Raw genomic sequence first — 15,329 nt, 5'->3', positions numbered from 1 at the left:
CTTAGGAAAAACAGCATGAACTTCCTGAACTGAGAACTACAAGAAAGTGTTTTGCTATCAGTCTGCGTGGCAGTCTCACTTGACACATCTTGCACCATGTGAAAGAGAGTACTGGATGTGTATCTCCCCAGGACATGCAATGCAGTATGCAGGTGATGTCACCTCCTACTATTCCTAAGAGCCAGTTTTGCCTCAAGGAAGTCTGCTATTTACTGGCACACACAGCATTACCTTTGTCATTTCATTCTGATCCTTAGGAACGTCTGTCTAACACTGAATCCATACAATGAAAATGAAAAGGTATGAAGTAAACTAGTTGTGTGTGGGATTTCTACAGCTTGTCTGACTCAGTTTCCAGTCGCTCCAATTTAATAGTTGAATTTGAAAAGAACTCATCACTTAAATAAAACCATGCCCCCCTTAAACTGGCAACTCCATCAACCTGAAAAAGGCTGAAGCACTTATCTACTGTATATTATGGTACTCTATAAAGAAACTCACTTTTATGATTCTACCTTGTAAGACCCTGCATACGTTACAACAGTGCATTAGTGATACAGGTTGTAAAATACTTTTCGGTTCCTTTGGATTTGCATATGATGGTTTTTGCATCAGTCACTGCAGGTAGATTGAGCAAGCTTTGTTTCTGTGTTTTAACATGCATTCAACTAGATATGGATCAGAATAAATTTATACTCCCTTTTTATCGTTATAATTAGCTAAAAAATTGCAAGACAGTCCACAAAACAGGATTTGCTTTAAGACTAACTGCTGGAGTTCCAAGATGTAAGATATGCAGCACTGGAAAATCTTCAGTAATCAGGAATTAGTAGTGTTTAGCCAAGTGTTGAAAGCATTCAGAAGAAAAGTCCTGGTTGGAGGCATGAGGGCTTCAGCACCAACTTTTAAACCTCAATTTCTTGATTGCATATCTCCCATCTTCAAACCTACGTTAAGAGGCAGAAAAAGAGAGTTGGAAACATTCTCAATTATGTGAAATACTATTTGAGTGTGGCAGAACATTCTAACACTGCATGCACCACGTTGATGTGCACATACAAAAGCTAAGTGTTATACAATGCTACCCCAGCACTTACCCAGTTAACTGAAATCTATAGGCTTCTAGGTTAAAAAATCACTACCTTGATTTTCCCCCCACCACATCCATTCACTGGTAGTTTTGTCTTAAGTAGAAGGTGCAAATTAAAAGGTATTTTTTTCTAAATTTTATTAGCAGCAGTTGTGAGTTTAGTCACAGCAAAACTCTCACTTTTTATACTCGATTAGACACTTGGATGAATTATTGTAAGTGAAATAATTTAGAGCTGCAGACTGACATGTAGCATTGGAGCAAAATGAGAAATGGCTGCTGCACTACTAACTCAAAGAAATAGTCACCTGTAATCACAGAACTCTGGACTCCTAACTGCTGAAGCACATCTAGAGAAAGTCAAAATAAAGTTAACTTTGTCATATGCTAAATGGACGAAAAGTGAAAATTTCTAGTTCAGGTGGTCTGGCAAGTCCTTATTTCAAATGAAGCTTAAAAAACACAACCACCAAAAAAAACCCCCAGAAACAGAAGGGAGGATTCCAAAACCATGAGGCTTCGTGTCAGTTTGACACACTACGCCCCCAAAATCCATCCCACCTTATAGCAGATTTCAAAATTAAACTCCTTTCCTTGAAACCCATGATCTAAATTTTGGTCCGCACTAGAAATGATTTCTCCACGCTGACTGCAAGAAGCAGGAACTGATACTTACCTGAAACAGAGTGGATATACAAAATTAACTCAAGGTTATGTATTTGTTTCAGCAGCTGGTGAGAAAGATTCACCCTCAGAGCAAAGCAAAACACTCACCTTGCCTACATATTTAGGCAGTCAAAAATAAAGACTAAAGTTACAAGTGTTGCTTCATTGAGGAATCACAGTACTGCTGAATTCAACAGTTACCAATGAATCCAAAATACTGAACACATTTAGTTCCAGGTGTATTTCAGTAAGGCAAACTTGAAGGTCATTCTTAGATATTCAACAATTATGCACCATGAAAACATTCCATGTCTTCTGAAGATACAGACCAGTGAAGCAGCCCCACTAGGCTTCTCTCCTTCACAGGGAACCGCTAGTACATAAGCAATAGTTTGTGTCTTCTTACTCAATTATCATGCTGAATAAGTACCCCAGACTGCTTACCTTCTGAAAAATCTCCATGAGAGAACCTGCAATGCTGTCATTTAGAGGGAAGATTATCTGCTTTCAATGTAAATTGGTAACTTACACTGACTGCCAGGATGATCACCACTGCGGGGGCACATAACTATAGGTTGGTGTTCCTGGAGCCCGATACGTGGGCATAGTGACTGGATGAGGGGCTACTGGAGTTGGGGAATGAGTTGTCAACAAAGTACCTAGGATGAAGAGAACATTTTTTTAAGTAAGCACAAATTCTAGTACAGAGAGAGAAAAAAAAAGAGGGGGTGTGGGAGAGCTAATTTTAAAAACAATTACAGCTTGCTCATCTTCCCATTTAAAACTACCAGTATAATTTTTGCACTCCAGCCTGAAGTTTCCTTCAACCGTTTAAGCAAAGGGATCATTTAGATGTTTAGTCCAATGCATACAAAGATACTCATTACTCAAAAACAGCTCTAGCAGAAACTCTGCAACGTAAGCATTATTCACTGCAATACTTTTCCCCACAGCTTTACATGACCTAAGAATATTTAATGGTAGAGGTAACTTGACTGAGAAGTCATAATAGATTAGCTCTTGTTCACATCACTGGAGATAGGTTTTTACAGGCTAAGGGGCTTCAGAAACAAGCCAGCTGAGACAGCAGGATCTTAACAGCCTTACTCCATAGCATGTTACAGAAAAAGTACCAAACACCTGGGACATACTTGCCCATGTACAAAGCTCCAGTGTCAGCTCAGTTTGTGACAACTTCCCTGGTTTTCAGATTCCTCAAATTAAGTGATAAATTGGACAAAAAAACCCAACCCAACCAAACCAAACCAGAACAACAAGAACAACAAAACCCCATCAAAACCCACAGAATCTGAAAATAAACTCATTGCTCTTGTTTCTTAGACTACTGAACATCCTATGAGTGGATGTGGACACTTCTCTGTGAGTTAACACCCACTGAGTAACAAAGCATGACACCCCCTCAGAGTCTAGATGACTGGTTAAACAACATCTTCTCCAAACTCTCGGACACTGAGTCTTGACAAGATGAGAAGCAAAGGAGGCAAGAGCAAATGAAATGCCACAGAGAAAAACTGATAAAAGGATCCTCAAAGGGGATGTGATACCTCCATCCTTAGCCATGATCAGAGTACCACTTAACAAGTACACAACCTGGTCTAGCTGGACCCACTTGGCAGCCACTGGGCTAGATGAGCTAGGGAAGTCCAATCTAATCTAAACAGTTTGATGACTCTGCCAAGTAGACCTTTAGCATGACACTTTTGTAGTGCAGCTGTGCTCTGTCTCAACCCGAGAGCTTCATGAGGAGAAGGTGGTGTCCAGCTCACATACCTGCTGACATTGCCATGGTAGTCCCAGCCACCATCCCCATGGTCACCCCGTTGCCTCGCGGCGGTGGAATCGGAGCAGGGTACATGGTTGCTGGCATGCCATTGGGCTGCACAACTGTGGTGTGGTGAATTACGTGGGGTGGTGCTGCATATAAAGGCTGTGTGTAGTAAGTGCCTTGCTGTTGGAGGGAAAAAGTAAATTAAGTCATGACAGTATATCTGGTGAGGAAGATAAATTATGCTGTCTCTGGTGAATGCATCCTAGCAGTCTAAAGATGCAATATATTTACAGAGCAGAGGCCAAAATGCTCATTTCAACCATCCAATTGTGTTTCACTGGCAAACTTTCACATTTAGCCCCTTGTTAAGGCATTCAGGGAAACATTCAAAGCATGGATCTCTCTAGAACTCCAGTGCTCACTGTACCTTCAACAATAAGGGCTCATTCATCATTCATTACCTTCATTTCATACCTCCTTGTGTATTAATCGGTGACAGAACTTCTCTCACTCTCTCACACTCACTCTTTTGTGAAAATAAAAAGTTTTCACAACTTTTTGTTCTGGTGCTTTTAGTTGAAGAGTCAAAAGTTTCTGACAAATCCCAATACACTAGGCAGCCTGGATAAACCTTGTCACATGCTTAATTCCCTCCAATTACTGCACACACGGCAGGCAAGTCTCCTCTACACAAAAAGAGGGGCAATCTTTCCCCAAAGCATCATGACCACTGAAGTGTCTTAATTCTATTCTTTCTAGTAGTTTTGGACTTGGTAATATCCTGAATGGTAGCAGAAGCTTATTAATAAAGAAATAAAGAACAAATGCAAGTCTATGACAGTTTTTGAAAAACTGAAATCAGGATATGGTAGTTAAAGCATCCAGCACACATTTTTAAAACTACTGCATCTAGTGTCTCTTCAAATACTGAACACATTAGCAGTAAGTGAAGAATAAGTGTCAAGTGAGGGAGGATGTAAACGTGCACATACACGCTCTGTAAATCACTGTAGTTAAGAATTCTTACTGTAGGCAGCTAAAAATCCTCTCCATCCATGCAGAAGTAAATGTGATGTAAAGTTAAGAGTTCACGCAGCTATTACAAGGTGAACAAAACCCAATCCAAAGAGCCAGCTCTCTGGCCTGCTCCCTGACCTGTGCATATGGGTTCTGCTGTGGGTAGGCACTTCGGACTGGGTACACAGCAGTCTGGTAGGGGTTCGGCGAGGACGAGTACGGCGGCACGGCTCCACTGGTGGGTGAACAGGAGACTTTGTATGGGGTGCCTGGTGTATAACCTGAAACAAAGGCAAATCTGCATTAAAAACATGAAAAACAAGTGTCAGTGCGCTGGTAAAGGGTTAAATTTTTTCTTTATTTCCCAATTCCTTAGTCTTCAGGAGAGGCCTTGGTGGGCTAGTCTCAATATCCAAGCACAAGTTCTATGACTTACATAATTCTGACAACAGTCTGAAAATAGTACTTCACTGTGTCAACTAAGCATGAAAAGTTAACTGTATTTTTGCACAATTTGCTTTTCAACTCTATCTATGGATATGGGATAAAAAAAGTGGAGTTGGATTTTTGCAGTATTATCATTAAATAGCATTAGTGTCACCCTAATTCCCAACACACCTCAAACTGTCCTGGCAACAGACAGTAACAGCTAACTAACCTGCAGTCACCTTCTGGGGAATATCATACAGCACCAGAATAACCATTGCAAGAGCCAGAACCATGTGAAAAGCTCATTTCCAGAGAACAGAAAGACACAGTCTGCAACCTCTGTTTCAACTCTACATTTATACAGATTTGTTTTCTGGCATTTTCTGAACTGGCTAAACTAAAAATGAAAGGTCACACCTTTAAAACAAGCACTGTAGAGTTCACTGCAACTGTAAATTAGACTCTGAGAGCACTTGACTATCTTTAGATCTTTTTGTGCATTATGTACTTAGATACACCCTTAATAATCACTTAGGAATTATTTTTATACATTACTTTAGATGCCATCAGAAAAAATTCTGCATTCCTATTACAAGGCCCCCAAAATCAGTCTGCCTTGTAGATGTTGGGAACTACTCCATTCTGACAGGGATAAGGAGCAGCTGCTGGCTCAGACCCTGCCTAAGGACAGCTCTGCTGTAAGTTCTCCAGCCCTCATTAGACAAGGTCTCAGGATAACAGGACAAGGGCTGGATAGGGCATGGAAGCCATCTATGAAAAGCACCATTGCTGCTGCATGCTACACTCCCAAGGTTATGCTATGGCTTACTGGCCAGAGTGGGAACACCAGTCTCTTGGGAGCAGCACCCACCAGTAATGACATTCAGAGTAGCAAAACAACAGGCACAACCCACTCTAGAGAAAGCATCAAGGCCCTGTGCTGTGCTGTGCTGAAAAGATCCTGAGTCACCTGCAGGTCCACCACACTAGGAGACAACATCCACAGATACCATTTCTGTTTAGTTGGAATTGTACAAACCAGTACTAGGGCAACACAAGGAAGGTAATTGAGACTAGCAGAATAGAGATTACATTAGCTTTAAAAACTGTCTAGAATGTGCCAACTTCAATACAGAGAACAGATCTCAAGTCTTATAGCAGAGAGAAATGTCATTTATTATGTGAAAAAAATCAGTCTGTGCAGACAGCACGATGACAGATGACCATCATTCTTTTGCAGAAATCTGAGTTGCTTTCCATTCCACACTTCAAACTGAAAATTGTTAAGGAAGGAGGTTTACTTTTTCATAAAAAAGAATTTACCACCTTTAGAGACACTAAAGAAAGCTACCACAGCACTTACTCTGAACTCTTGGGTTTTTTTTAGAGATCCCGAGTATTTGACAAACGGAGCATGCTGAGGAAGTAACTTCTATTTCTAGTGTGGGGAGCTATTTGTGTTGAAAAACACAGCTACAAAATGCTGAACACGAAGCACTGCCACTGAACAACAATTATGTCCTCAGCCAAGCCCACTCTCATTCCAAAAACCCACTGACAGCTGCTCAGGCAATCTGACTTCCATTCTCCCCAAGTGGCACATCTGTACAAGAGGAATTTCTGCCTTCCCATTTCATTTTTTCTCCCTTAGAGGGAGCAAAGACCTTAAAAGTAAACAGCATGGTTATTCTGAAACACAGGAAGTTAAAATATACACCTGTAAAAAGGCACCTTTCTGAAGGGCAGCAGCACAGCACATTCAAATCCTGCTGTGTGACGTGAATTTACAAAAGCTTTGATTCTACAAACAAGCAGTCACATCAGAAAAGTCAGAAGAAATCCCAGCTGTTAGCATAAAGTTCTTCCAGTTGTTATCTGCTAGAGTGGGAAGATCTGGACATTCTGAACTTTTCCTCATAGCTTGAAGAGCAGCTAAAAATTAAAGCTATTCTTAAATCTGATGACATGCTTATTTTCTATTCAATAACAATAAAAACTCTAACAGGACTACCATAAAAAAAACCTTAAGGACACCCAAGATGGTATATGACTTCTACACATCTCTATTCCTTTTTCACACAAAACTGAAAAATTTCTTACTGTAATCTTGTTACACAGCATGAGATGTATTCCAGGATGCCTTGGAGGTATTTAAAAGATGTGTAGGTGAGGTGCTTAGGGACATGGTTTAGTGGTGGGCTTGGTAGTGTTTGGTTAATGGCTGGACTTGACCTTAAAGGCCTTTCCCAACTGGAATGATTCCCTGAATGCAAACTGATCTTACAACACAATTAATTCTAACAAGTCAAGAATCACCCCTAGAAGCCACAACCTTTTATTACAACATAGCTGACAGGGAGGAAAAAAACAATCAACTGGATAAAAACATCAGTCTTGTGATTTGGTTAATTGATGACGTGCAACTTATCTTCATGTTACTGGAACCAGTAATAAGCCTGGAAACTACCTCTGAGTTATCTGATCCTGGGATCAAAACCTACAGCTACTCCTCAGCACAGCAGCAGGAACCCTGATGACACAGACAATGGAGCCCTGAAGGCAGAGACGTGTCACTAAGGCAATCTCAGCTATGGAACTGAGCAGCCTGTTAGTAACACAAGCTGATAATAAAGGCCCACACAGGAGTTTGATTCCCATGCTAAGAGCTATAGCCCTGATGGGAAGTGCTCCCCCTTGGACAACACTCTCAAGAGTTCCTAAGCAGCCCAGTGCAGCTGCAAGCTGGTACCACTAGATAGGATACTTGCACAGAGGCAATAGTGTAGCCAAAACACAGATCTTCCAATTTATTTTCTTTTAAATTACTGAGAGTTGTAACATCAATCTGCTCCCCTACCTTAAACTCAAGGCTGAAGGCAAAAAGCAGTTGTGCACTTGTTATGCCTCTCAGCAGCAAACTGAAGAGGTACAGGTGGTACCAGCTACAACACTCCACAGGCCCAAGGAAAGCTACACACTTGTGACAGGTGCAGGCAAAGGCTTTAGATGACTGTCTCTTGCCTCAGCAATTGCTGTCACCACACGCTTTTAAGAGTCTCCTGGTAGTTAATGAAATGCCATATGTTACCAACATTGAAAGTCAACACTGTGAGCAGGCTTCCATAACATAAGCTGCCCAATTTCAAGAGAATCCTTTTCTATCCCTGTAAGTTACACAAGGGCATTCAAGAATAAATATGGTTACATGCCACGTGCATCTCTGAAAAACTGGCATAATACAGGCAAGCAAAAGAGTTCCTGGAGTTTACCCAGATCAACGTAAGGAACTCCTCAGTATGCACAGTAAGTGTGGGGAGAATACTGTTCTATCACAGGTATGCTCATGGTTTAAGTGCCAATTAAATGCTACCAGTTTCTCTTTTGTTTTAAGCATTATCGCATCAAAATCATCTATTAGTGAAACTAGAAAAATTATAACATCTTAGGTGAGTGCTGTTTCCTCTTGGGTCTGTTTTCCCATCTTCCCTTTCCTAGGCTCATCACATTTCCTTTCTCCTGAGTGACAAGCATGCAAGTGCAGTTACCTAAATCCTCCCCCAGTATCCACTATGGACAAAACAATTTAATCCTGCAAGCAGACTTTCCAGGCAATTAGTTGTGCAAGACAATTTTAAGGACAGAAAGAAGGCAGCTAGCTGCATTTAGAAAGACATGATTTAAGACAAGGATGAAAAAGAAGAATTTTGAAAACAACAGAAAAAAAAACCCAACAAACAGTAATCTGGAAACAGCAAGATGCCAAGAAAACAGAATCACAAAGGAAGCAGTCAAGGGAAACATGATGCAAACTTCAAAGTATCAGCCTGAAATACAGAAACAGCTAAAAACTCAGCTTTTTCCTTCTCTGAAAGTGAAAGCAGTATGACCTTAGTCAAGACTATACTCATTTTAGTTTATCAGATGATTCCTCCTGAGTCATACTCCAAGTAATGTAAAGCTTATCCCACAGTCTGAGTGCTCCCCTAAGCCCCTACGGCTTTCCCTCACTCCTGCTTCCAACTTCCAAACCCCAGGTGACTGCCAGGCCCCCTCTGACACGTACCTGTCTGGAAGGTGGGATTGGCTCCAGGATACATATTTGGGGAATAGGCAGGAGCAGCCGCTGCATAGCCCATTGGGAAGCCAGCTAGAAGAGAGAACATGCCACAGTTATTTCCTAGGCTGACTGCACAGGCTAACCAGACTTTACTCCCAAAGATTCTCAACATCTTCTAATGGAGATAAACTAACAGATGGCCTTCAACCACACCTCCTTAAGTAAACACCAGCTCCTCTCCTCCCCAGCCACCTGAAGCTGAATGCTAGATGAAGAGAACAGTTAAGGAGCCAAAAGTGCCCCTCTCCCTTATATCCCTGTTCCAGCAAATCTCAAAGTTGGCCAAGTACCTCTTAGATTAGCTGGACAGCAAAGTTTTGTGCAAGTATCAAACCCCCCTGCTAGACCCCATCCCCCCAAGTTTTAAGACCCAATGTAAAGTATTTAACTGAAAAGGGACTTTTTCACACAAACAAATCCCTAGGAGAGGGACTCTGAATCTCCAGGTCAGAGATACTGCAGTAGAGAGTACAAAGGCAACCTACAGGTAGTCCAGAATGTTTGTTGCCCTTGACCCAGATTCGTTGTTACACTCAGTTACCAAACAAGCTCACCATTTTCAGGCATGTACTAGGACAGTTACCAGCAAGGAGTGATTCACCCAAGTGTTGGCAAAATGACAGGTAAACATTTCCTCACCAGAATACAGCCCCCTCTATGGCTGAGCCAACACTGCAACACACTGACCCCCAAAACAAGGCAAAAACCCAGCAACAGCTAAAGCTACAATTACCCCAAGATACAAAGAATTAATCATAGCTATTAATTTTCCCAGGAACCTACTGACATTATTCCAAACTGTGAACCTTTGTAATGTCTGCATTTAGAAAGGCAGTTACTATCCCATTTTGTTATCAAGGTATGAAGATCTCAGCTTTGCCAGATAAAAGGCCATGACTATTTGCCTATTCACTGTCAGGCCTAAAGCTGCTAGTTTTAAACTGCTACTCAAATTTGAAGGGTTTCTATTTTGCTGTAAATCCCCGAGTCCATAGCAATAACTCCTAACAATAAAAATTCCTCAGCTGAGGACTATATATGCTGACCTGGTTTTGTAAAGCCCTCCATAAACATATCAAGTGACATACACTTGGCACTACTATTAGGTGGTCAGCATGGGTAAGACTAAGAAAAGCATGAGGCTTAAAAATCAAAGGTAAAAATAACATCTGATCCACAACAACTTTACAGAGTGTAAATAGCTTTTAAGTTTTCCAATTCACAAGCTGCTAATGACAAGTTTTAGCAGAGCTTTACACCTTACTCAAACTGACTCTGTATTTGAACATTATAGATGCTGTGTATGTTTTCAGTCCCCTGTTCTTTCTTCAGGGGGTTAGCTGCACACAGAGCACTCTGAGCTACTCAGGAAAGAAGTTGTTTGTGAGAAAGGTCACTTAAACAAGCAGCAGTTTTAACTTCTACACGGAACTTTCATCCATGTAAGAACATTTGGATATTGATTCATTGCTACTGTAAACCCCTCCAACAACCTCACATAGCTGCAGCATAATATAAACAGCTCTTAAATATGCAACAGCTTTAGAAACAGTGCCTTTAAATAACACATTCCACCCAGCAGTATGTTCATTACTTTCTATTACCATGCAATACATGTAAATTCAGTGATTCTGAATGGAGACCCTATAACTTTCAGATTAGGAGGCTAAGAAAGGAGACTTAGTCGTGCACCTTTTTTAAAAAAAAACCCTAAGATGTAAGTCTACTTTTCATTTTAAAGAATGTGTTTTTCGTGTCTACCCCATAATCTTCAAGCCTCAACCAGGCAGCTCAGCAAACTGTAACAGTGAACACTGCAGACCTCCTCGGCTGAGCTGAATGTAAGGGCTGCAGCTGAGTACACTGAATAACAGCTTTAAGGAAGAATTCTGAGTGATCAACTTGTAGCATGACATTTAAAGTGCTTCTGTAACAAGTCTACTTCAAATTCATATAGTTTTGTTATGTTTATTTACAACCAAGCTAAGACTGGCAAATATGCCCTACTTGTATAATTCAGTATGGTGTCTAATAGGTATAACAGCAGTGTAAAAGATTAGAGATGTAATGTTGTCTAAATTGCTATTTATAAATCTACAACAGTGTATCTTCCTAACTAAATTAAGGTACCACTTGGATTAGTATGAACAAGAGCTTCTACACAACGTGTAAATGGTTTTTAGTACAAAAGAAATCCTGGTTAATACAAACACGTGTTTAGAAAAGGAACAGAGATAAAAACACCAAGTTATATTTAAATAATTCCCAACAATCTTTAGCTATTGCAAAAGAAAGCCTTGGAAAAGCAATCTTTTACAAACACAGAAATAATTTTACTGTAACTGAAATTAATTAGTAAACCACTGCTGCTTGCTCTATTAGAAAATTACTGTAATCCATGTTAACTAAGACAGTCACAGAGAATGAGACCATCCTGTGGGACTTAACAGTTACACAGCATCAGCTTTACAATTTATTACTGCACCACTTCAGTCACTCAACAGACTTAAAACCACTGCAACACAGTTCCTTTTCTCCCTTATAAATACTGTAGAAATCAAGAGAGGTACATTAGTTTGAGGAAAAAAATAAAAGCCCCTGAAAAGCAAATATCAAAATCAAAATGTTTTAGAGACAATCAAGTCTACAGTACAGAAAACTCATTTATGCACTAGTATTAGAAGGAACAAAAAAACAGAACAGGAAAATAGGAACTCTAGTACACTAAGCTGAAGAACAAACAGACTGTAAATACCACTAGGAAAATACACTACAGCTACAGAGAACAGAAACAGCACGGGACGATTTCTAGCTCCCAACTAAGACACCAACTAAATCACAAAACAGCCTCCCTGTAAAAACTACAAAGGTGTAATTGGTTGGATATATAAAATCTGAGCTGAAAGGCCCTCCAGCCTCTGCTAGGATAGAATAATTTCCTTGTCCTACAGACGTCAGAAGAAAAGACTGCATCAAGACACAGTGCTTGAAGTGCCTCAGGGGCAGACAGCACTTCTCTTTGGCCTTCCTGGGAAGTTCTGTCCAAACCTAATATTTGCCTTACCCAGCTTCTCAATGAGGGGACATCAGAAATGAGGCCTGCTCACACACACATTAAGAAATGAGGGGAAAACTTGGCATTCAAAGGAGAAGCAGAGAAAACAACAAATACATTTAACTTCTGTTTAAAAAAAATAAAAAAAATTTTTGGCCATTTCTTTGGTCCCACCTTTGATGTTATGCTCCAGGCAATCACAAAACAAACAGCATGAACAAGAACTAGAGAACAAAAAGGTTAACAGTGCCAGCAAACTAGCAGCAGAAATAGACTGACTCCTCTTCTTGTAGGGTATAATTATTATAACTCCTAAAATAAGCTGCTTTGGAAGAGTTACTGAAATTAGAAATATCACTAGAACAACCAACATCACTCCTGAAATATCACTTTATAAATTTTAACACCCCCCCCCAATCCCAAAACAGATACATGAAGCCATTTGTATGTTGACTATTTCTTCATGATTACAAACAACAATCAGTGTAACCCAAGCTCATTCAAAAAGAGCTACTTACCTGGATAACCAATTCCTTTGGCATTTGCATAGGGAACCCCAGAAGATCCAGGGCTATACACAGGATTCATGATTTCAGTAGCTGAGTCAGGAGAAAAGGGAAAAAAAAGAAAAAAAATTACTCAAGTATAGGGAAAGCTTGAAATCTCAGCAACTAAAATGGCACTGGAAATGGGGGAAAAGTGTATCCTAAGAAAAAGTAACAGGAAAAAGCAGCACTTCCACTACTCATCAACATTAAAACTGTAGCTCCAAGCAAGGGAGAGTCCCTGCAGAAATAAGCACCAAAGCATCACACCCCTCAGTCAGCTAGGCAGTCCCAGGAATGAAACATTCCCTTTGTGGAGCATGCCTTCAAAGTATTCCCACCCCTAGGAGCTGCCCCAGGGCGTGCAAACCCATAGCCCACTGCAGGAGTTCACCTGTGCTGGACCTCTCCCTCCACGCCATCTGTCAATCCCTTACCATGGACCTGCCAACCCTGGTGTCTTCCCATTCCTTTCCTGAAGCACCTAGCCAAGAGATGCAAATACTTATGGTCTACTGCTACTGGCACTTCAAGCCTGGGATTCCAGTCCTTTAGCAGCACTGAATCCATCCACCAGCAGCAGCCCAATTATTACAAAAGTGGCTAAAAACTCACTAGGCAGCCAGTTCACAACTCATTATTTGGTTACTTGCTGCCAAGCTCCCCAGAGCTGATGACAAGCTGATAGTTGTGTCCATTTCTGAATTATGAAGTCACACACCAAAAAGGCACCTACATGTAGCATCACTGGCAGGAATAAAACCAAAGCCCCAGTTTTAAAAAGGATCTTGTATGTAAACACTGAAGAAAATAAAACAGCATTGAAGATGCTTCTCACACTTTCCTGGTAGGCCTATGTACTTCTAGGAATAAATCACTGCATCACAGTTCACAAGCAAGCCTGCCATGTATCTCTTACTCATCCTCTTCAGAACTTCTAGTATTTTAGAAAAAAATCCCCATATTTTAAGCCCAGTATCTTCAATCATGTGATTTTCTGCATATATTTACAGATTTATCACTCCTCTTCCTGCAAGCACCCATTCCTCACAACAAACAGCCCCTGGGAGCAAGCCAGGAGGCACACTATGCAATTGTTCTATCTGTACTGTTAATTGTTAATATCTGATACTTAACCAAACAGCACGTTAGGAAGCTTAATGCAGTTTAACAGTATTTTGTAAATAGAGTTTATGAAGCAATAAAGAATCACGATCAGGCACGTGCTACTTTAGTTACAAAATATGTTCTGGCAGGAATTAGAGTTCAGTTTATCAGTATGAAACCACACTGATAAACCTATGGGCACTGACTGTAGAAATCATAAGTAGTTTTCTTTCTAAAGAAACACTGAAACTAGCTCTGTGCCAAGAATTTTAGCAGCACCTAGTACACAACAGAAGTAAAAGAACCATTTGAGCAAAATTAGGAAGTTAGAGAGCAAGTGCTGTCAGAAAGTTTATCAGCTTTCAAGAAACACTCAAACTTGATGGAAAGAGAATTAGACATACGAGTTTCTCAGACCTTCCCCCCACATACACACTTAGAAATAAGACTAACTGAACTAGAATTGCTTTTATTTCTTCCAGCTTCACACTTGATTACCTATCAAGACAACAGAATCCATTAAGAAGGAGTTAAAAAAACCAACCTGCCATTTACATTGCTTAGTACGAAGCAGATTCCCAAGAGAAGCATGTATTTATCACCTGACCAACATCAAAAGAAGCAATTTGACACAAATCTCTTTGGAAATGTTCTACAGAGAACTAGTCATCTTCAGGTATTAAGCATCATTTTCCACTGAAGCCCCATGGAGTTTCAGCAGTGTTAACTCTGCTGCACCACAACCCCCAGGCCTCTGCTGCTGGACTAGCCCTCCACTGCAGCAAGACTGCTCTTTGTCACCCATCCTTTCCTCCTACCCTCCTAAGTGAGGGCTTCTCATTTCCTTGAAAGCATTCAGTCTGTTCCCTCAGCATCTCCCTGCATTTCCTTCTCATTTGCATCTCTGCTTCTCTTTCAATGCTGACTTTGTCACATTTTGCCTCTGAACTCACAAAGCCATAAGAGGTTCAGCTTCACTTTGGCATTTCTGAGCTGTGGGGCAGTCTCAGGGGAGGTGGACATACCCTTCCACTCACAAACAGCCACCTCCCACGGGCCCATATCCTTCCAAACATGCAGCTCCTCCCTGCAAGCTCTACACCAGTTAGGAGAAAACCCAGTAACCCTCTCCCCACTCTTCATGGCAATGAGAAGAAAGAAAGAGGACTGGAAAACAAGTAAGAGCATTCTGCAGGTATTAGCAGTACTGGTAGTAAATGACTGCAGAACACAAGGACATACATTCTGAGGGATGGCTTAAAAGCCATGCAAGGCTGAAAAAGTACCAAAAATGAAAAGAAAAGGTCAACAACTCAGATTTCACCTCAAAGGAAGTGCAGATTAAGAGAAAGGAATTCCACTTAAGAAGGGGGGGGGAACCCGAGGACACTGGGAGTCTGCAAGCTGCCTCTTACAGGAAACAACATCAGCTTCCACTGCAAATGCAACCACACTTCAGAATTTGTGTGTACACACATTAACCCAGCTCTGGCTGAACAGCAGTGCTTTCACCA

The 15,329-nt window shown here is 40.8% G+C and overlaps 1 protein-coding gene across 1 annotated transcript; it reads right to left on the bottom strand.

Annotated features, from left to right (window-relative positions):
• Nucleotides 1–242: 242 nt before the first annotated feature.
• On the bottom strand, nt 243–12,761 carry FAM168B (family with sequence similarity 168, member B). Its single transcript, XM_008946828.1, has 6 exons — nt 12,682–12,761; nt 9,055–9,138; nt 4,701–4,843; nt 3,548–3,725; nt 2,286–2,415; nt 243–947 (listed from the first exon to the last, which is right to left on the bottom strand). Exons 1-5 carry the CDS (start codon nt 12,749–12,751, stop codon nt 2,303–2,305), a joined length of 588 nt encoding a protein of 195 aa, XP_008945076.1. The 5' UTR covers nt 12,752–12,761; the 3' UTR covers nt 243–947; nt 2,286–2,302.
• Between the last annotated feature and the right edge of the window lie 2,568 nt (nt 12,762–15,329).

This window comes from Merops nubicus, unplaced genomic scaffold, assembly GCF_000691845.1.
Source record: "Merops nubicus isolate BGI_N331 unplaced genomic scaffold, ASM69184v1 scaffold8349, whole genome shotgun sequence".
Classification (NCBI taxonomy): Eukaryota; Metazoa; Chordata; class Aves; order Coraciiformes; family Meropidae; genus Merops; species Merops nubicus.
Note: the sequence above shows the minus strand (reverse complement) of the source record. Positions and strands in the feature narration are given on the sequence as shown.